The sequence below is a fragment of the Rhinolophus ferrumequinum genome, chromosome 4 (assembly GCF_004115265.2).
Source record: "Rhinolophus ferrumequinum isolate MPI-CBG mRhiFer1 chromosome 4, mRhiFer1_v1.p, whole genome shotgun sequence".
Lineage (NCBI taxonomy): Eukaryota > Metazoa > Chordata > Mammalia > Chiroptera > Rhinolophidae > Rhinolophus > Rhinolophus ferrumequinum.
Window position 1 is genome coordinate 100,259,341 of NC_046287.1, and position 22,485 is coordinate 100,281,825.

A 22,485-nucleotide genomic window follows, 5' to 3' on the forward strand; every position below is an offset into this window, starting at 1 on the left:
GCTAAAGACATGCGATGGGAACAAGACCACCACAAGTCTAAAAGTCCGTCAGTCTGTCAGAACGACAGGGCGGGCCCATGGTAAACAGATGGCCCAGGACCCAGGCATCACAGGGAAGCCGAGCAGGATGACTGACTGGCTCAACTTTTCAGCCCCATTCAAGAAATTCCACATCAAGTCCAACTTTACCTTTCCAGTTTCGGTTTTTATTTTTTTCTCAACCCAAATCCGACGAGCCAGCCGACGTCCTCGTCAAGCACGTCCTCTTCAGCTCCACAACCCATTCCTGTCCTCACGGCACTCTGTCACCGTGTTCCCTCTCTCCGTTTAACATTCCAGTTACTACCCACCAGCTTTAGGACTCAGACCCGGAGCTTCCTCTCAACGGCAGCACTTACCACCCACCATCCACTGAAACCACGGTGGTTCGTTCATTCAACCCGAATATTAGCACCTTCCATGAGATTCGGTACCATGTGATGGTGGAAATAAGAATGAACAGGAATAGTAAATAAGGAATCGGAGACGTGGGTCTGGTCCTGGGCTTGCTGTTAACTAGCTGTGAGGTGAGAGGTAACTGTTTATCTCTGAGCCTCAGTTCCCCATCTATGAAGCACGTTTGTTGTTTTTTTTTTTAATCTCTAAAACTCCTTAATTCTAAGTGAGTTAATTAGTCATTCAAAGTGACTAAACGAAGGCACGCCGAGGCTGACATTTGCAGCCTCCATCTCCTCATTTTGTTCACTCAACAACTGTATGGACTGGATACCCTTATTGCTTTCTTCTTATCCTTTGGCCCTCTCCTTCTTCATCTCCTTTCATTACTCTCCCACATCTCTCACCTAGACATCCACGAGCTTTGTGAGGCCAACTGAGGGCTGAGTGCTTGCTGAATGTTAATCCCAAAAAATAATCCTGAGCAACAAACGAGGAAGTGGGACTTCCCTGCCGGAGATCAAATACCCCTGCCGTGGTGAGACGGTCAGAGGGGGACAGGACAGTACCATGAGGGGAAAGGACCACAGTGCAAGTGCCGAATGAACTGTGACTTGGTGCCCTCATGCGGTCGGTCTTACTCAGACTTGCTTGTCCCACTCGGGTTTATACCTGGTCACAGGGTCTACTCCCACCTGCAGGTTTGGGGCCTGAACCAGCAGCCGGCCATCAGTGGTTCGCAAAGAAATTCTGACATGTGAGTCAAATTCTCTTGATTGCTGCAAGCCTCTTTTTCCTTTCCTCTCCCACCCTCAGCTCAACTGTAACTCAACAGGTGGACTCTAGGGGCTCACTGGGGACAAGACTAAACCCAATAGGTTAGGCCACTGCTCCCCCAAACCTGTCCTCAAGGACTTCCGCTCCTTCCTTTAGGAACCCACAGGGGTCCACTTTGAGGGGTCCCGTGGGACACCAATGAAAAGGAACCTTCTGAAATGCCAACCTACTTAACCTCTTTTATTCCATGATCTGAAAACACCTGAGAAATAACTTTCTGAGCTTCCATTTCCTTGTGGGGAAATTATGTCCATTAGGTAAAATTATTGTACAGGTTAGGGATAATGTATATAGAGGGAGAAACACAGCTTTGGCACTAGGAAGGGCTCACTGATTAACTCTTACAGTTATCAAGCGGACATCTGCATTCAAGGTGATAAAACATCCTACGAGGCTTCTAGAAAAGTACGAAGAAACAAGGTCTAGTGACTTGAAGCTTATTATAAGGCCCTACCTGGGCCATAGTCTCAATCCATCACACTCTTTCCATCTTCTCAGTCCACCCACCAGGTTCTGCTTTTTCACCTAAAAAGGCAGTAAAGTTACATTAAAACCACAGACTAGAGTCCATATTTCAAGAAACAGCCTACCGTGTCTCTGGTGATAGAATTAAAATGTAGATTTTATAAGTGATTTGTCCTATTTCTCTACTGCCTGGGGATCTCGTGTCAGAACATCAGTTTCTAGAGTCAGTAATGAACATGCCCATTCTGTTTTTTAAAATCTGTGACTATGGCCAAAGGAAACTTGAGACGTTCTGCTAATCTTCCCAAACTGTGTGTGGCTACCGTGTGGCCTTCCCAATCCTGGGAAGCTACACTGAATTTGGTCAAATTATCCCTGCAAAAACCATCCAGCGTTGCCTTCCTGTGACCCGATGACTCAGCCTTTTGGTTTTATTTAAACACGTAATGAAATAAATGTTTGATAGCAATTATAGGAGACAGTTAATTACAAAGAAATGATTACTCATCACACTCACTGTATAGCTATGAAGAGCGGTGGGGGGAGGAAGATCTCACAAAGCATAGAAAAGTGGCAAAGAAACATTTGGCACATGAACTCATGCTCTGTTTTCAGGACTTTGTATGAAATATTAACGAGGGCCGTTGTCTGAACACTCACGTTGGGCAGCATGTACTTCCTCACCCAGTAATTATGTAACAAAAAAGCGAGACGTTTCTCATTAGTAAGTGAACATCCACTTTTGGCTTGTGATGAAAGCCTCCTGCAGAAGATGGCCAGATCTAGTCGCTTGTTTGTTTAAGCCTGAAGTTCTGCTAAAGTGGTGTTTGGTGAAGTGGTCTTTCAAGTCCCCATTTTGATTCAATTTTTAAAAAAAATTCTCTGTGGCATACCTGGTTTGAGTCCGCCCACCATACACCCACTGCAGAGAACATATGGAGACACAGCGATACAAATTATATGTTTACTTAAGAGGAGTGTAATAAAGATTAAAACATGGAGTATGTGACCATAGTTCCAAAAGAGGTCTTCTTCAGTGACAGCTTTCCTCAGACCTTCACTTAGCTTCCAGGAAATGTTGACTTTTTTCAATGTGTAAATGGTTAAAACTTTCATTTTGTAGATAGAAAATAGAATACAGGACAGAAGACTGTTTCAGCATAAAAATAATCCATTCATGCTAGCAGTCAATTAAATGTGGGTCCTTGAGTACATTTCTAATTAAGTACCATTAACAATTGTTTTGTCTTCGTCCTGTTAATTTTACATACCCCACTGATACACAAAACCAGGTTTCTCCCAAATGACCTAACACACCCCTAACACATCCCTAATAACTCAGGCCTTCCTTTCTTTGCCAATTTGCTGACATAAACAATAGAGAAATGCAATTAAGCAAGCCCATCTCAGAGTTTCTAGATGCCTCTGCCTTCCCTAATTTTGTAGGCCACTCTCCACCCCCACCACCCCCCAAACCCCAGCAAACCACACGTACTCCCATACTGGTCAGCTTTCTCTAGATGCCCCATGGGACTCCATTGCTAGGGCCGATGAAGAGCGTTTCAGAAACAGGACATCAAATTGTGTGGCAGAGAATATTATTTTCTGTTCAACTTCTAAAGCATGGAATTACTTGAGACTCCAGGTCTGCCTTCCTTTAGATTTGTGGAAGCAGTTCCTTGAGATTCCATGGATGCCTATTAGGTTTTTCTTAGAAAATCCACCATTTTAGCTAAGAAAGTAAAGAATGCTCTATCCCCTCTTCACATTCCATGAGTTGAGAATCCAATGACATTTTTTTGCATCTGAAGGGCCTCCTTATTTTAGCAAAGGACCAAATAGAGCAAGCAAGCTTTGGGGGCTACTGGGCAAAGAATAATAATGTCTTCATTTGTATGAGCTGGGCCAAAACTGACAAAGGGAGGCCCGCCCGGTCAGCACTGAAGAAAATATAGGTGGATACCAATGATGGAAGAGCTGCTGCATTGTTTTTCCTTAATGGGTAAATCCTGACATGATAATTACTGAGTCAATTCTGTACCCAAGAATACATACTTACATATAAGACTTTTTTTTTTTACCACTGTTCCACTTTCATAAATTGATTTTTTCCCATTAATTTGGCACTGATCTTTATAAATTATAAAGCAGTTTGACTCCCCAGGTCAAACTGCTTTATAATTTATAAGAAGCAGAAGGGAACTATCAGTGTGCAACAACTAGGAAATTATTTCAAGCATTTCTGAAAGAAGAAAACGTAAATGTAAGTGATTTCTTCGTTTCCCTCATTAATAGCTGTGTATTATAGGAAAAGGGAAGCACGGCAGTTACCATTTACAGAAGGGGAAATTGAAGCACAGATTAAATAACCAGCCAAGGTCACCCAGAAGTCAGGGCCTGTGCCAAGAATAGAACCCATTTCCTTGATTCTCAGGTCTCCATCCCTGAGCCGGTGGCATAGATACCCTACGGCTACATACAGAGATAGAATAAGTAATCGTCATATACATTTGAGCTTATGTAACTAAACCAAATGCTGCAGACAAATGGTGTGTGTCTAACTTTTGACACGGCTGGTGCCCAATAAACATTAGTGATAAGCAGGTAGTTGACAGTATATTGAGCCTGCATACCAATAATGTGTAAAACGCATGAGCAGTGTTAACACAACAGAAGTAGCAGAAGTTTCTTGCTACATATTTTTATTGGTGGTCACGGATAGCCGATGAAGAAAATGAGATGTTCACAGTGAACCCGATATACCTGACATTTTTTTTTTTATCAAAGGAGAACAACACAGTAGGTGTTGCAAGCTCTATTATAATCTATCAGTGCTATTTATTACCTTTAGATGACCGTTTGTGATGGTTGGATGGGAGAGACAATGAAAGCGGCCTGTGATCTAAAACATGCATGATCCAAAAACAAAGCTGCAATATAAGGCTGCAGGCCTTGAACCTCCCTGTGGAAAAGGCTCAACCACCGTCAACATTTTCAAAGCAGGCCTTCGTTTCAAAAAGAAAAGACGAGCAGGTAGAGTGCACACTAGTGGGGTTGGTGAGCTGAGGTAATGGAGTCGGTCACAAAGGATGACCCTGCAGAAGCCCGCTCACCACGCTTGTGTTCGCGGGGAGTAGATGACTGGACAGCCAGTCGGCCAGTCAGTGACCGAGGGGCTCCTTGGTTTTCAAGCACACGTGAACAACAGTCATCCTTCAACATCTTTGATTCTAACAGAGAAAATGTAACTGGTGAGCTGGAGCACAAATCTGGAGAACTATGCCAAGACCGTCCTTTCCCCATTCCATCCTGGGCTCCTCAAATCCATTCCTTCCGTTCCCCAAAGAAAGGCCCTTCCCTCCAGTCCGGTGTAGTTATTGTTCTTTTGCAGACCAGCCTCCTAGCTGTGGGCAACCTTACCCAGACAGTATTTCCTGTGAGAGGGACCAGCACTGTGGCAAAACCAGCAGGGACTATGGGACAAAGACCAGCTCGCAGCACGGGCAGGTTAGTGGTCCTACTTTGTTCTTCAAAGCCGGGGGAGAAGTTCTAGAACTCTAATGTGGACCCGCCGAGCAGGGGGCAGCTCTCCTAGTTCTCACTCTGCCCATCCCAGCCTCAGCCAACCCACACGCCGGAACCACTTGCTCCTGTGACGGGAAACAAGTGAATGGGACAGGCCACACAAACTGGGACAGTGACTTCATTCCCTCATTACACACTTTTGTTTGTTCTTTTACTGTTGCCTAACTCATCTACATCTCCTTCATTTTTCATCTTCTGGAAAGTCCTAAGTTATATTTTCCTCAATTCGACAACCCAGACCTGCTAAATTTCTATTTGTAAAGCACAGCAAAATTCCATTTTCCTCTCCACAGTTTGTGTTCACTTCTCAGAAATGTTTGTTAAAAATTCTCACTGTTGTGAAACTAGCTGTATAGTAGGGAGAAAATTCTTTTCCAGTTCCTTAAAAGTTTTGGGGCCCTTTATTTAAAAGTTGACTGCAATGTTAGTGATAGTTACAGCCTTGCCTTTCTTTGGCACTCCGTACCTTTCCCAGACACGTGACTTCAGTAGACCCCCATAGTCTCTCTATAAAGTGTGCATAGTTACTTTCTGGGAACAGAAGCTGTACATGACACACATGTGAAAGGTACTGTAAGCTTACCACTCTGAAGCAGGCCACCACCTAGCCTTACGCCCAGTAGAGGGTCAAGTTTAGGAATATCTACTTAGAAGTCTCTGCCAGTTGCTAAGGATGAGAAAAATCCCAAATTCCACCTCATTCAGTGATAATAACTTATTTTCATGTTATTAAAAATTCAAAAGAAATATTCTACTTCACCACCCAAATATGCAGAAAAGTAAAAGGGGGAAAGATCCTGCTCCATTTCCTCTCAGCTCATTAGGTACATGAGTTGAAAAGTGACCACCTTTTCCCCATCTTTTTTTCCTAATGTTTTATAAGAAAAAATTCTAGGTGAATCAGAAACCACAATGTCATTCAGTTAAAGCATAGCTTGGCAGTTTGCCATGTTGTTTTTTAAAAGGAGGCAATTTCTGTTAAATTCATTTGTAGTTCTTAATATCCATAAAGATGAACTAATTGAGCAGTAGTTCTGACAGTTTTTAAATATGTATTTATTGAACTTCAGAAAACCATACATTTTTGAGTTAAGTCTGAACCTCTTTGACTTAGATACACTAACCAGCTGGCCATATTAACTTAGATACATTAACCAATAATAATTTGGAACTACTTAAACATGTTCTGACCTCAGAACTAAACTAATGCTTTGGTTGTGTCCATGTAAAGATATACCATCTAACAAGAGCCTAAAATTTAAATACCAAGAATTATTTTACGTATTCAAGAGTAACGTGTGTACAGTAAGTCCTCACTTAACATCGTCCATAGGTTCTTGGAAACTGTGATTTTAAATGAAACGACGTACAAGGAAACCAGTTTTACCCTACGCTGATTGACAGAAACAAGAGTTAAGTCCTCGTGGTATATTTCTGGTCACAAAAAACGTCAGCAAACTTCTAAGTGAAGACCCCAAACACTTCTAATATTAAACATTGGAATAAATGTGGTCTCTATATCCATTTTAAAAAGATGAATAAACACAACTGAGATAATGATTTTCCACCCACTATTCTAGTTCAGGGTTGCAGTGAATGGAGCCCATCACAGCAGCTCAGGGCGCCAGGCGGGACAGGACGCCCTCCCGTCACAGGGCCTCACACCCACTCACACGGGGACAGTGGAGACACGCCACTTCCTCTCACACGCACATCTTTGGGATGGGGGCGGAAACTGGAGGACCCAGAGAAAACCCACACAAACATGGGGACAGTGGCCAAACACCACACACAGACACCCCGGCCCAGAACAGATTTTCCATCTTTTCTCATCAGTGTTATAATGAAATGATATTCAATGAAACGACTATTCGGCGATCTAGTAGTGATATAATCGCTTTTGATGATCACACACAGATACCACTATGCAAATATATTACTATGTAACTCGAAATAAGATTTAAAAATGTTATGCAATAGAACATCCCTTATTCAAATGCTACTAAAATTCCTGTCTACAACTGAATCTAAGCATTAATCTAAGTATATAACCTATATAAAGACAATTTGACAATTTTTAGTAATTAAAAGAGGGCTTCATTTATCTGTCAATTTTAGCTTTTATCTCTCTGACAGGATGAAATAGTTGCTGTATTTGTTTCTTAGTGCACAAAGGTCCCATAATCTTTCTGAAATACTTCTGAGTTTAATGTACTAACTTAACCACCAAGCACCACATTTTCAGCAGATAATTTCAAGCAAGAACTTTTTTTAAATGCAGCATCATTGAAAACAGTTAAAGCTTTCATTTTTGATCTGTCTTGTGACTGGTTAAAAAAAAAAAGAATATCTTTAACAAAGAATAAGCCAAATGGTCAACAAACATATAATGAAGATTTAAGCACTACTCTGAGTTTTGAGAGACTTCCAAAAGGAATAAGACATCTTTTGGGTCCTGGACATCACTCCATAACATGGGAGAAGGATCTCATATACCACAAAGAAATCAGAAAAAGAGCTAATGTTTATAAAGTTTCACTTACGCTGATCTCACTCCTCTCAAAGCCATATTTTATAAGTATTATTCAAACCTAACTTTATTATATTATGTTCTATCACTCACAATTGTTATTTTCTAACATTATTACCAGCTCTAATCCTAAATAGAGCTGAAATTATAGATTTGCTATGGTCAAAACAAAAATTAAAAATATCTACAAAAGGCTGTGTTATTCCATAAGAAGTCACCTCTATACTTTTGTTCAAATCCAATAGCTTAAGTAATGTAGTTATTTTTAATTTATTTACATGTTAAGTTAGCACAAATATCTAAGCCTTAAAGAGATGGGTCCATAAATATGCATGCCTACCCCCAAACTAGCAAAATAATTCAAAAGTTCAGTATATCTCACTTTCTTTTAGGTTAAATATGCACAGTGGTAAACAAAGTGTTAAAGATTTATAAGTTTTCCATCTTTCCGATGAGAAATCAGACATATATGAAAATAGCTACTCCTCAGGAATTCTGTGACTCACCAGTAACTCATTATCAGAATAATACACCTTAAACAAAAGATTAAAACACAAAATGGAGAGTTGAAATTGCAGGAAGGATCTAGAAAACCAAATAGCCGCTTCTATCTGTTTATGCTGGAACTATGTCTTGCTTACTTTTTGTCAAGCTAAATATTTTTAATAGTAATTCTCCCAAACACTCTGCTAGTGGAATTAAAAGCAATAAAGAAAAATATTTGGTGTAATGGCAATTCTTGGGCGATCTCAATAATATCTTACTGTTGTACCTATCAATCCTATTCCCGGTTGTCAAGTTAGCTCTCACGAACTATCATTAATTCCATTCCTCCAGACTAAACAAAAAATGCAAAAGAAGCAAACGGGCTCAGTCATGAACAGGATGCAAGGGAACACCACACAATTAACAGGGCAGGGATGTGTTCCTGCAGCAATTACACAGTGAGCGTCCACCACGTGCCAGGATGCAGAGGTGCTCTCACTCAGCTCATAGCTTAGAGAACAGACATGCACACCTAGTGTAACCAGGTGTACAGAGTGCTGCTCATACTGAGGCTGGAGAGAGCAGTCTGAGTGAGGTAGTCAGAAGGTGACGTAAGAGCTGAGCCTTCCGGGATGAAGGGGTCTCTCGGGAAACAGAAAATAGTGGAAGCACATTTCAGATGGATGGAAGAGTAGGAGCAAAGCCGATGAAAGACAGTCATCATGATAGGAAACGGGGAGGCCGATGGTGGAGCCTCCACTGGAAAACAAGACTGAAGTTCCAAATAATGGACCACAGGGTGACCTTAACTCAGTCCCTGTGCTCCTAAAACTGAACTAGAGAGGAAACGTAGGAAATGATTAGAAAAGGATAAGGAAGAAGAATTGCCAGTGCCTACCTCCTCCCGAGGCAGGGAACATTTGGGCACCCCCTATACTTACATCCCACCTGCAAACTCCCACCTGTGTCCAGTAAAGACTCTTGAGTCCAAGTGTCAAAATGTATTTGAGAACTATTCAAGAAACGAATTAGCCCTACCTTGCTTTTGAATGACTGTGGTTACAGGGATGCCAGAACCACTTGACGGTAGGTTGAGGGACACCATAGATGGTACAAGTCAGGATCTGTCTGCTGCCCAGTGGGTAGAGAGTCGGGTCTGGAAATGATGACACGGCCTTTTCGTAAATCTGGGGTTTCACTGGAAAGGAGATGAACAGAACAGCAGTGAAGTCAAGAGCTGCTCTCATGACCCTGGGCCACTGCAGGAAGGAACTCACTGTCATTGGCTTTGATGTCAGGGAAACAAACATAAACAAAAAACAAATGAACCCTCCTTTTGGTCACTTAATGCCAAGTTTTTTAAAAGTAGAAGTGTTTTGACAACATTAAAAAATTGATTCCATGGTAGGTACAGATTACGACTAAAAAAAGCCGTTTTACTTATGGAAGGTAACAAATACACACGAAATAGTTAAGATGAAGGCGTGAGTGGTTTTTAAAATAATTGTTTAAAATTTTGTTTTCTTTGATGTCGTTATAGTGATTTTTTGATTTATAAATTGTCGTTAATTTTACCCCTAGCAGAACCAGAAGCAAGTATGAACAGTAAACTTACCATTTACGATTAGAGTGGCCGTGAGGTTCTTGACCACATTTGACTGCTTTATGCCCAGCAAGATGGTGTAATCCCCGGCGTCTTCTGCAGCCACATCTTTAATGATTAACGAATAGCCACGAACCAAATAGCGAGCAGATTTCTCCGTCGCAGGAAACCCATCTTTTAGCCTGTGGTTAAGCGCATGATCAGTAGGTCACTTTATCCTGCCTGTCAGGTATGACTTTCATACTGCCATTTACGTTCGTGAGCTCATGGTTATGCGTTTCAAGCCTTTCATCCTCAACATTCATTTAAAAAACATAGACACTAACTTTTCAGTAAAGCCAAGTGTGATTTTTAGACTGGGAAACACCTCAAATTTATTGGCAAAGAGGAAGAAGTAGGCTGAATGAGGACAGAGACGTGATGGTTCAGTGCACCCCCCAGGGGTGCTGGTCACCAGTGTGACGCAAGTATTAACCCAGAAGCACCAGCTGATTCCATCTGAGACGTTTTCCAGAGTTTTCCATGAGGCTCCATCAGCAATACAAGGGCCATTGTAAGTCAGATCACCTAGATCTCTTCTCCAGATAAAAGTAAAAATAGACTTTGCTATTGTGGTCTCATGTGGAGTTCTTATTAGCTATCTAAATGGTCACACCAATTGTCCCTTTCAAAAACTATGGTGAAATCAAGATTATCAAGATTTTTCCCCCTGAGGAAGAAGAGTAAAGGCACAAAACTCACAAAGGGTATAAACTTAAAAAATTTTAACTTTAAATACAGAATTGATGCCTCGCGGTCGTGCAACCACATACAGAACCATGAATTAGGAAGTTGGGGGCCTGCATGCTGCTCACTGACTGCCTGTGTGAGCCGCAGTTTCTCCAGATTTCTTAGAATTTCTCAAAGATCTCTTTAACTCTAAAATTCTATAATTGCATTAAATCACACAGTTCTTGAAATGGGCAGTGTGTGTGTGTGTGTGTGTGTGTGTGTGTGTGTGTGTGTGTGTCCAGGACCCATCAGTTGTTTCAATCTCGTTGTGGAGGGCGCAGCCCACAGTGGTCCACGTGGGGATCAGGATGGAACCAGCGACCTTGTTGTTAAGAGCACCGCGCTCTAACCAACTGAGTTCACCAGCTGCCCCCAAATGGGCATTTTTTAACCTAACAGGAGTGTGTTGTGTTCTGTATAAAGGTATATAATATTGGGAGTGGTCTTCGTATTCATGTGTCCTGCAAACAAATTCCCACGTTGCTAGTGGGTCTCCGTTCCAAAGCAGCTGACATGACTGTGTTCTATTCTGTGATTACAAATATCGTTAGTATTCCTTTAAATTATTTCCCATGAACAAGTCAGTATTTTTGAAAATGGATTGATGTTTTCTGGTTTGTTTCATTTTGTTTTAGGTCCTTGCTACTTAGTAACTGAAGAAATGAGCTCTGTGTAATAGATGGGGGTACTCTCAGGCACAGAAAGAGGGGATGCACCTCCTAGAGGGGTTCCATTCCTATGAAGGAATAATGTACAGGCATAGAAAGTGGACTGTTAAGCTTTGTAGATACTATGACCCACCCCGCCCCCCAAAAAAAAATCTCTTCTGCAACAGCAGGAAGGGGCACAGCACAAATGTAATTTTCTCTTTAATTACCTATTAAACTATCTGAGGAAACTGAAAAAAACACTCCTACGATACTGAAAGCAAAATAAGCTCAGGTTGAGGAGATTCTACAATGGCACCACTTCTGTATTGTATGGGTTGTTTTCCTAATCAGTTTTCTGCTCTACTCTTTGTTTAAAATGTAATGGCTTGAGCCAAAGATATCGTTTAAAAGTGATTTTAAAAATGACTGCAGATTATAAACAGATTACATTGTTTTACATCAGGTGCTGTACTAGCATTTTAAAAAAACTGCCTAAGGAGTTTCTGAATATGCAGACTTTGGGCCAAAGAAAACTTAATTAGTTCAAGTAGGTCCATTTGTCTACCCCTGCAACTGAATAAGTCTTGTCTCTGTTAATGTTTGTTTAATTTTAAAACAAGACTGGAACTTTCAACCCAGCTGTAATATGAAAGAATTATTTTCAGATAATCAAAGAATTATTATCCTTGACACAAGGGCCCCCTTCTTCAGGGGTAATAGAGCACGTTATTTATTCAGGATGCTTCCGAATCATTCCCCAACATGTTCCATTCAGAGGATGCTGACATCATAGGAAGGTTTAGAGATGCAGAAATTTGGTCACCGTGAGTGAATGACTGAACTGCAGTGAGCACTCAGAAAACCCCTATGCCCCCTCCATCCGGGCACACTGCTGCCCTTCCCTCCGACCCTTCCTGCCCCCTCCACTCCCAGCCCAGACTCAACACGGTTCTTAGCTCTGCACTGCTGTCTGGGGAACATGTCTTGATTTTTTTTCAGGAATTCAAGCCACTGAACTCCTGGATCTTCCTACTTAAAAAGCTTATCATAAACTGATAGGAAAGTAATTGTGGTCATACCATGCCACTTCCGGCCGGGGAAATGCCTTCACTTTCATAGATAGCCGGTAAGACCTCTTGCCAGCTACAGTTTCATGCACCTGCTGTGTTCGATGCTTCACAGTGATGAATTCTTTATCTTTGAAAGGAGAAATGATCAATATATTAGAAAAGACTGTATTTACGTGCACACACAAAAAACACAAAAACCAACTCACTGCCTCATTAAAGGAGGGTGCAACCAATGCGTAAATAAACAGAGCTGAATTATGGTCAAGCCTATCAATGAGCCAAATAGTGATCAATGACGCAGTGGCAGGGCAACAGAAAGTGAAACAACTTAAGTGTCTACATCACAATAACAAAAAAGTAGAAAGATACTTCTACAAATCTACAGGGCCAATATGAGTAAGATGGGAGAAAGTTCCTTCTGGCACCCTAAAACAACTAACCAGATATAAAATAAATTCAGCTGGAGGCCACTGATAGAATTGATAGAATAGTCACTCCTCTCACACTGTTTTTCTTTTCAACAGTGGAAGTAAATAAGGTTTTTAAGTACTCTAAAGAAGTTTTAATATTTTCTTTACAGAATTTGCCTATTGGAATTAAGCAACAGTATTAGGATTTCATGAGGGTAAAACCAGGGATAAAATAGCTTCACCTCTAAGTAATGTATCACACCTTATTTTAATTTCTCAAATCATAGTAATACCTGAGAAATTTCCCCCAGAAAATAAAGGTCAAAATTATCATATTTTTCTGTTTTCTTTATATGGAGCACTAAAAAAAGAATTTCATTGAGATTATAATGTAATCTAACTGAATTATTAACCACAATAAACTTGAAACTCTGTCCGCTTCAAAAGTACTAGATTTCAAGAGCACTTAATGTGATTTGCTTTTGGAGGTGGAGGAGGGGACAGCGTTGTCTTCGCTCGTGACAGTGCCCTCTTGGCTCAGAGGAAATGTCCTTGTTTAGAGAACCACCCGGATCCACACCGCTTCGAAGCAGAGTGCGGTCCTTACCGTACACGTGCACTGAGGTGTTCACCGATTTGGAGGATGGGCCGCTCTTCACGTGGCAGGTGTAAGGGCCTCGGTCCGCCCTCTGCACGTTGTCGATAGTGAGAACGCTGTAGAACATGATGGTGCGGGAACTGCGCTGGTCAATGCGTTGCTTGGTCAAGGCTCTGTTATTTGTCTAGAAGGAAAAGGTGTAACAAATGCAGAAGTAGTAACTGCTCAGGCTTCAACTGGTAGCACTTCCCAGATGAGTCCCGAGATGGGCAACCCACTTGGAGCGAGGGGTCTGGAAGCTACGTCTCTGTCTGGGTGTGTTTCAGATGTGGCCACAGAGGCATTGATCGAGCCCCTCCTTCCCTCCAGGTGGACTTTCACAGACACTAGCTCTATAGTGTCTTACCACAACCCCATGACGTGCGCGGGGTCCCTTTACTGAGGTGACAGACATGCTGGCCGAAGTAGGCCAGAAACTAGGTCTTGGGAGAAGAAATCTGGAGACTTCCTTCTGGCACACACACGTCCCTAAACAGCAACGTGGTCTCTAGGCATGGATGTCACACACAGACACAGGCAATAATCACTGTCAGTGTCTAGCTTAGTGACAGTGTTTTTTAGTAAATCGCCATGTGCGTGTTCTGCTTCCTTACTTGAATTGAAGGAAAAGATAATGAATGAGTCCTGGCCACAGCTACTAAGGTGTAACACTCCCAGTTTCGTTATTTCACCATTTGAGCAATGCTTGCCAATTTCTGCTAAATCCCACTGACTGGATCTGGGAACACACAAGCCGTCCACCCGCTTCTCCAACTCTCGGGGGCTGTTGTCCCATGTTTGCCTCAGGGAGACCAGCCACAGGCCTCTGGGCTCTGAACTGGCCACAGCAACGCTCCCAGTTTTGAGAAAATGAGATCACATGGACTTTTCCTTTAATTGCTCCTTCCTTTTCTTTCTTTCTTTTTTTTCAGCACTACATTTTATAATACATAATATGTTATTTCCTCCCTTCCTCCTTCTCCCTAAAGGGGCATAGAAAAAAGACTCTGGAAGCTGTGCAAACTGATCTTTGAGTCTTGAACTTAGCTCTCCTCTATGCCATGTTTGATAACTTCGACCTACCTGTCCTTTTAGTGCCCTGGTGGAACGCGTTTAGGCCATTTTCTTCATTCTCAGCAATAACCAGAGAGAAGGTATCAGTCCACCATCAAATACCAGAGGCGCAATCCACTAACATAACAGAGGGAGGGCCTTTTAAGCAACTTCAATTCTGTAGGTATTGCCTCTCCCTTCTCCCTTCGAGAACACTTTCCTTCCCAAGTTTTAGTAACATGAGTATTGTCTCTGCCTGGGAAAACAACTGGTCCTATGTTTTAGACCAGCTTTGTCCAGTATGGCAGCCACCAGCCACATGTGGCTATTTACATTAAAAGTAAACAGAATAAAAAGTCCAGTCCCTCTGTCACACCAGCCACATTCTGAGTGCTCATTAGCCGTGTGTGGTGACAGTCGTAGACGGCAGAGATACAGAATATTTCCATCCCAGAGCGTCCTGCGTGAGGGTGCCATTCCAGGCCACTGGCTTTCAATACATGTGGACTGGTACTGAGCGAGGCAACGCTAATAGGATGAAAGTTTCTTCTCTTGGTATGTATTGAGAATATTGATTTATTGAGAATATCTAATCTCTATCAAAACCCAGAAAATATTGTCAAAAGTTGTAGCATTTCTATTTAAATGAAGCGAATACCACTTTCTAGAAAATATTTATAACTAATGAGTCCTTAATGTGTCCCTACAGGACATTTGTTACACCTTTTTGTTGCTAAGTTAGTCTATTTCCATAGCAAGAAATGTTGGTGAAAAACAATAGCTTGGGGCTGATGCATTAATCTTTCGTACATAATTTAATCATCAGTGGACTTGGTGATTGGGCAGTCTGAATGACATAACAAATGACTAGCTGGGATATGCCACGTAAATCACACTGACTGACACAAGAAACGGGCTGGAACTCCTGTCAAAGTTTCTGAACAGTTTATCATAGATTCTCCATCTACACATTTTAAAAATGATGATTGTTTGCAAGGATGTTTAATTTGAATAAGGGAACCCAATTCAGTCTTCATTCTTCTCATTTTTCTGAAAAGACAGAATTGCTCCTTTGTCACTTAACAAATGGAACACTGGATGGCTGGGGTGTATTATCTTTTCCAAACATGCTCCAATCAGGTGCCTGACTGTCTACCAGTATCTTCAATGAATGCGCTGACAACAACTTTTTGTTGCTGTTGTTACAAAAGATAGTCCCTGCCTGGCATTGAGTGATAAATTTCTCTCTCATCTCTAAATCCTAGAGAACAGTTTCCAAGGATGAAACAATCCCCTTTCCCACCCAGAATCATGCAATAGAAATACCAGCCTATACACTTCAAAACAAAAACCTCCGGACATCAAAAGACCATATCTACGCATATCAGACTCATGAAATGCCAGGCAAAGAAAGCACCTAAACCAAACCCAAAGCTTCTTTATTGACTCAACCTGCCAAAGGAGTCAGAATATTCTGATTTTTCCCACCGCAAAAACTCAGTGGCGATTCACTTACTAAAAATAAACACTATCCTACAAAAGAGATAGAAATATGGGTCACTCACCTCACCAGGGTAACTCCAGGTCATCTGAACTCGCGTATTCAAGGCAGTGATGGCTGTACAATTGAGGGTAAGAGTATGACCTCTCAGTAACTTGACCCGGCCGGGTGAGCTCATCTGGACATCTATGATTTTATTGTCTGAAAGCACAAGAAATCACATTTTTTTTTTAACGTCAAACTTTCATCAAGCAGATTAAACCCTTGAGCATTTTGGCTCATGTTCACACCTTTGGAATATCACTTACTTTGTCGATGTGTGAGATAGTTTGTCTTGTACAAATGTCCGTTCACAGTTGTTTCACAGGTCAGAAGCCCTATTTCTTTGTATGTTGCATTTGAGATTATAAAGCCCTTCCTACTGTCCCAGGTTATTCTTTTTCCATCAGGGATCAGAGTTTCAAGTGGAAACTGAAAAGGAAGAAGCATGCTTTAACAAAATCATATCAACACTGTGGCAATAGTGTTTCCCTAATAGTTTGTGAAAACATAATTTTCATCTAAAATAAAAATAGCACAGGTTAAAAAACATCTGATTGGCTTTAAGGGGTTCTTTAGTTTTCTTTGCATGAAGCAAGACCTACATTTATTATTATAATCAGTTAGGGTCAGGATGATCATTTATTATCGGCTGTAGCAACAAACCGCACTCAAGGAGGATACTTTATAGTGAAAGGAAGGGCCTAGTTGTCACCTCCGACTTCTGGTGGGAGCCGTGTCCCTTGGCCTCTGGGAGCCTTTGTGAAAAACTGGCCTGATACTCAATAGAGAAACCAATTAGTAATTTTCCCACTGGGGAGAGTTGTTAACAAGTCATAACTTGTCCTCCCATTTTGCATGATTTACTAAGAGGTGACGGTCTCAAAAGGACTAGAAATCAGTCCCGGTCCTCCAAGAGTCAGAACTTTCACTTGGCACTCTCTCATCACTCTGAGAAGGCCAAGGGCCTTGACTGGCCTGGGAGGGAACACCCCCCCTCCACCCCCCACCCCCCACCCCCCACCCCCCACCCCCCCCCCCCCCCCCCCCCCCCCCCCCCCCCCCCGCCGAAACTGAGGCCTCTGACAGTGAAGACGATGACCACCAGACGCGGAGGCCAGAGGCAAACAGATGGAAGGGATCCAGGGTTTGATTCTCCCCTTATATCTTCTAGACACCAAGGACTTAATTTTTAAACTACAATATAAACTGTCCACTTTGGGCTTAGACGTTATAAAGAGCCATTGCTCCACAGAAGGGCCCGGCCAGATTCCCTGACGCCAGGCTGCCTGCCAGCCCACTTTCAGAAGCTCTACCGTCTTGCTGCCACTATGATTTATCCCTACGTGGAAGAAGAAGGAAAAAAAATCAGATTACCTCCCCACAAGAGATTACAATGGAAAGCCCTAACTGTCATGAAGAAGTTTCAAATCTTTTCTATTTTCTTTTAAAAAGTACACCTTACATCACTCTAGCCATTTATCATTTATTTATGTTGCTTGTTGAAGAAGCTAATCTGGCTGGGATTTGTGGTCCTGTGGCTGGATTTCTCTTCCCAGAGTCTCTTCCAGTGAAAATGCTGGATATGTGAATATGTTACCTGAATGTTACGTGGCTCTGACGTGAATTACATTATGAAGAATTGAAAGCAACTGAAAGATACTTTCGTGTTTTAGCAAATAAGTCAGGATTCTACCTGTAAAATTAGGAATGCTTTGCATTCGATGGGGAAAAAGAACTTTCTCTTCTAATTTGATACAAGCTAGTAAGGGGGAAAAAATCAGCAAAATTTAAGTCAGGGATTGAAATCTGTGATGCTTTAAAAATGTGTGAAAACAAGCGCATGCTGAATCTGAAAGGTTTGCAGAGGGATTTCCTCAGCAGGACTTAAAGATGTAGTAACATTTCCTCTAAAGTGTATCTTACCCTAGTCTAGCCATCACTGCCCCTGGTAGTATTTCATTGACAAAGTAACTTTATTTCTAGCTGACAAGAACTGAAATAGCAGAAGTCTATGAAGTGGCTGCGTGTCATAAGGAGGCAGACAGATGGGCGGCTGAGAGAGAAAGTATTCTCCGGGAGGCCTGCCTTCCAGCCAATGGCGGCTCTGCCAAAGCAGGCAGTGGCAGGGGACAGGGATGGCAAATTCGAAGAAAAGGGACAATAAGACAAGTGGGCGGGAAAGACCTTATATTAACTTCATACCAGCATACATATGCAATACGTTAACGTATTTTCAATATATATGTGTCAAACCAAGATCCCTGTTAGAACTTCATGCTCTAGGCCTCTCTCTCTCTCTCTCTCTCTCTCTCTCTCTCTCTCACATAGATCTTAGGTAGAGAAACAAGAGTAAATAAACCCCTCCCCACCTAAATTTTACATGTGGGAATTTGGGGATGTTCCTTGCAACAGATCTGCATTAGGGCAGAAAGGCAAGGGGCTTGCATGAACCAGAAGTTTCGTTCCCCATGCTTTGTTCCCTATCCGTCATATAGCAGTGACTTGCTAATAAATCAAGTATTTATTAATCAAGTAAACTGCCAGATGAAATCATGGTAACAGCTAACCCTTGACTAGGTCTTCCCTGGCACGGGGCATTGTTCTAAGTGCTTGTCACAAATGGCCTCAGTGAGCCTTGCTAACAGTCACTCCCATCTCACATGAGGGTGCTGAGGTGGAGAGAGGTTCAGTAACTGGCCAGTTTGTCCAGCAGGTAAGTGCAGGGTAGGAAGAAGCCAGGCAGGGAGGCCCCAGCTTCTGGTCTTAACCACTCTGGTCTTCCTCTTACACCAACTAAACAACCATAAAACAGCAGTTATGGGTTCCAGTGCCCAGTATGGCCAGGGAAGTCCCTCACACCCTGGGAACCTCAGGGTTTTCTTCCACCAATGGAGTTAGACTCCTCTGCTGTTTCCAGCTGAGTTTGTATTTCCTGGCGATGACACCCAGATAAAATGGAAGCCGAAACCTGTCTCTGATGGACTGCACTGAGAGCTTAAATCAGATTAACACCGTAGGAGAGTGAATGCAAAGGAAGAAGACAGGGAGACGCCGCCATCACATTTCAGGATTCAGGGCCAGCAGGTGGTGTTGAAAACCATGCTACACTTCTCCAGCCTACCGTCCCCCCATACCCTGAGCAGCTCCTAGTGCTGGGCAGGGCCGGTGCTGTTGGGATGGCCTGAACTCTCCTCTTAAAGTTCTGAGCTCTCAGGAGTCACTACAGGTTTTCATTTTAGGCGTTTTTATCCCATGCTTAGCGTACTCCTAAACTCCGATGAATTAGCTGGAATGTCACGTTTTCATTTTTTGTCTTTATTAGATTCTACCCAAATCTTTTTCCTTCTCCACATGCACAATTTACACCATAATAGGAAGAAAAAAATCTCATGGATAGCATTTTCTCCTCTTTTTTCCCCCAAGAGGCTAAGTTTGATGCGCAGCAGGCTTATGATAACCGTCTTGTCAGCAGGAAGTTCCCAGCTCGAAGGGAAGGTGCTCACTCCCTGTGCGGGAAGCTGGAGGCCTGACTTCTGCCTTCAACAAAAATCTGGGCCAACCTCTGCCAAGTTATTCATTGGTGTGAGCAGTAGAATTGGCTTTTCTCACATTTGCAAGTCCTTGGATTTGTGGCAAATACAAAAATGTTCATGATTTCGTGCTTTCATTATTCTCATCGATTTGTTCTCAACATATTATCATTTTATTCCGTTTAAATACATACATAGGTCTAACTCCTAGCGCTTACGCTTTATAGTAAACGGATGCTATAAAAAGTCCACTGAGGGGCCTAAATGTCTGTAAGAAAATTATTCCACAGATATAAAGTCTCTAAAAATTCATCATGCTCATTTGCAGTAAAAATATTCTGAGTGGCATTGCTCAATCTCACCTTTTTTAAAGTCACAGTGACGTTAGGTGATGTAACCCGGCAGGGAATGACGAGCTCCCTTCCTTCAGTCATGTAGATAATTTCAGGTATATCGCTGTGCATCTCTAAAAAGGGTCTACCTGTATCTGAATGGGAAGAAAATGAAAAAATACACATGTATATAAACGACTGTACGACAAGCATCTAGACCCTGTAGCTGGCGGGGCCACATGGGCACTGCTACAGTACATCCTTCTCCTCTTGATGGCACCCATCAGTCATGTCCTTTTCCCTGAAATCAGCTGTTTCTGCCCAGAGGATTGCTTCTCTAATAAAACTGAATTGCTCATTCAGGTCTTGGTCTATGATCAGATTTCTCAGAGGGCCTCATAAGCAATTGTGATTAGGGGAGGGGAGCTGTTTAGACCAGGGTGGGGAAAAGCCATAAAAATGCAAGTGAGAGAGAAAGGAGAATATTCTGCATACACTTCTTGCCACAGCTATGCTAAGTGCTTCCGGAAGCCCCCTCCGGAGCCTTTGTAAGAAGTCAAAGGATGGTGCGATGGTCAGCTGTCTTTGGAGTACAGACCGCACAGATGGAAGTGAGGCAAAGGTGTCAAACTGGAGGAGATTAGCATTTGAATGACCAAAGCATGACTTAAAGGCTTTCTAGACTTTTCCCGGCAGACTAATAATGAATGTGGAAGTCTGAGATACTTGGGAGGACGGGGCACGAGGAGAGGCTGGAGAAGCAGTGGGAACGCTGCATTTACTCCACACGTATATTGGGCCTGTTTTTTTAGGAAGCACCACTTCTCTACTAATAGAAAAGTATGAGCAAGTGCACGCGGAGTGGTCTGGGAAAGGCTTTACATCGTCACCAAGATAGCACCCTTAAAAACTATGGCATTTGGCCAGTCAGAGGTCAGAAGGCTTCAAACCACCTGTCCAGCATCCCTGTAATTCCTCTGGGGACCAGAATGAGCATCAGATCCCTTTAGAAACATCCTCAGTGCGCCATGTCCTTGCCCTTAGCAGTCTGCTGACAGCGATCTCTTCAGGAGTCACTGTGTCCCCATCTGCCCCCCTTGGTTCCAGCCTGATCTGCCCACATGAAAAGAAGTCCTGTGCTAACTCTCTCCGAAAGAACTAAGCAAGCCCCCACCTGGCTTGTTGGAGTTGAGGAAGCTCAGAGTGGAGAACGAATTAGAGAAACGAGCAGTGAGTAGGCAGTGGTTGCCTAGACGCAGTGGTGGCGCCAGAGATTGTTAGGGGTTGACCTATGCAGCCCCCCATGATGTGTTTAAGTCCTAAGCCCCAGTGCCTCAGAATGGGACCTCATTTGGGTCAAATAGGGTCATTGCCAATGTAATTACTTTGGCAGGTAAGTAGGGTGGGTCCCTGATCTGATATGACTGGTGTCCTTATACAAAGATGGTCATTTTAAGACAGACACACAGGAGACAATGCTAGATGACAGAGGCAGAGACGAGTGAGGAAGCTGCAAATCAAGAGAAGCCAAGGACGGCCGGCACCCATCAGAAGGCTGGGGCAGCAACGAGGGCCCCCCGACTGGTTCCAGAGGGAGCGTGGCCTGTGGACACCTCAATTTCAGATCTCAGGTTGCAAAATGTGAGAAAATTTCTGTAGTTTTAAGCGTCCCCCCCAACAAATGTGACATTGCTGTGACCTGCTGAGGATGGGATAGTTTGACACTAGAGAGGGCCCCAGAGAAACCCTGTCACCACAGCCCACCTCGTATACCCCTAGATGCCGAAATAATTCTGACTTGCAGTCTGGGGAGTCTTGCTAGGCCAGCCCCTTCCTCACACCGTTCCGCCAGCCCATCGTCCTGGGGGCTCCCCCAGCACCCCGGCATTCTCCTTGCATAACACTAAATATGCTGACGCTGAACTGGCAGTTTACATCTCTGGCTACACATTGGATGATGAATTTCTAGAGGGGAGGAAATAGAGGGAAAATGTCTAACGTGTATTAAATGAATGAATGAACAAGCCAATAAATGAATGAAGGACTGTCCAACCCCTTCGTTTCATAGTTGAGAAAACAGGTGGAGCTGAGTGTGAATAGAACCAGCCCTGGAGGCCAGTTTCTCCTGATCTCCAGTCCAAGGCTGTCACCCTTAGAGCAGGATCTCCAGCCTCTTCCTTTTGAAGGAGGGCTCCCCACAGGAAGAGCGGTAGGTGGCAATTGTTTTCCATAGTGGGGCAGATTTTTCCCACGTTAGGGGTAAAGTAAGTGCTATGTCATACTGTCTAGTGTGAGAGGAATTCGGAGAAGAGGTTGATTGGCGGGAGGGCCATTCCAAGGGTTATTATTAGAGGGACCCTGCAGATCACAGATTAAGAAAACACCCTTTACAGCCTGGGTCTGAAACCTGGCTCTGCCCCTTCAGTCCTGAGGCCTCCAGCAAATCATTTCACCCTCTGTGCCTCTTCCATAAAATCTACTTCAAGGGGTTATAATGAGGCTTACATGAATGAATGTGTACAAAGCACCTAGAATGGTGGCTGGCAGA

The 22,485-nt window shown here is 42.9% G+C and overlaps 1 protein-coding gene across 1 annotated transcript in view; it reads right to left on the bottom strand.

The window, feature by feature from the left end:
• The window catches only part of FLT1 (fms related receptor tyrosine kinase 1), a 159,265-nt gene that overhangs the window by 93,855 nt on the left and 42,925 nt on the right, over positions 1-22,485 (bottom strand). Inside the window, exons 4-10 of the mRNA XM_033104221.1 lie at positions 19,968-20,092; positions 16,342-16,504; positions 16,098-16,234; positions 13,450-13,624; positions 12,442-12,559; positions 9,954-10,123; positions 9,377-9,536 (exon numbers count right to left, since the gene is read on the bottom strand). Of these exons, the coding sequence (XP_032960112.1) occupies positions 9,377-9,536; positions 9,954-10,123; positions 12,442-12,559; positions 13,450-13,624; positions 16,098-16,234; positions 16,342-16,504; positions 19,968-20,092 (1,048 nt within the window). The remainder of the gene's footprint in view (positions 1-9,376; positions 9,537-9,953; positions 10,124-12,441; positions 12,560-13,449; positions 13,625-16,097; positions 16,235-16,341; positions 16,505-19,967; positions 20,093-22,485) is intronic.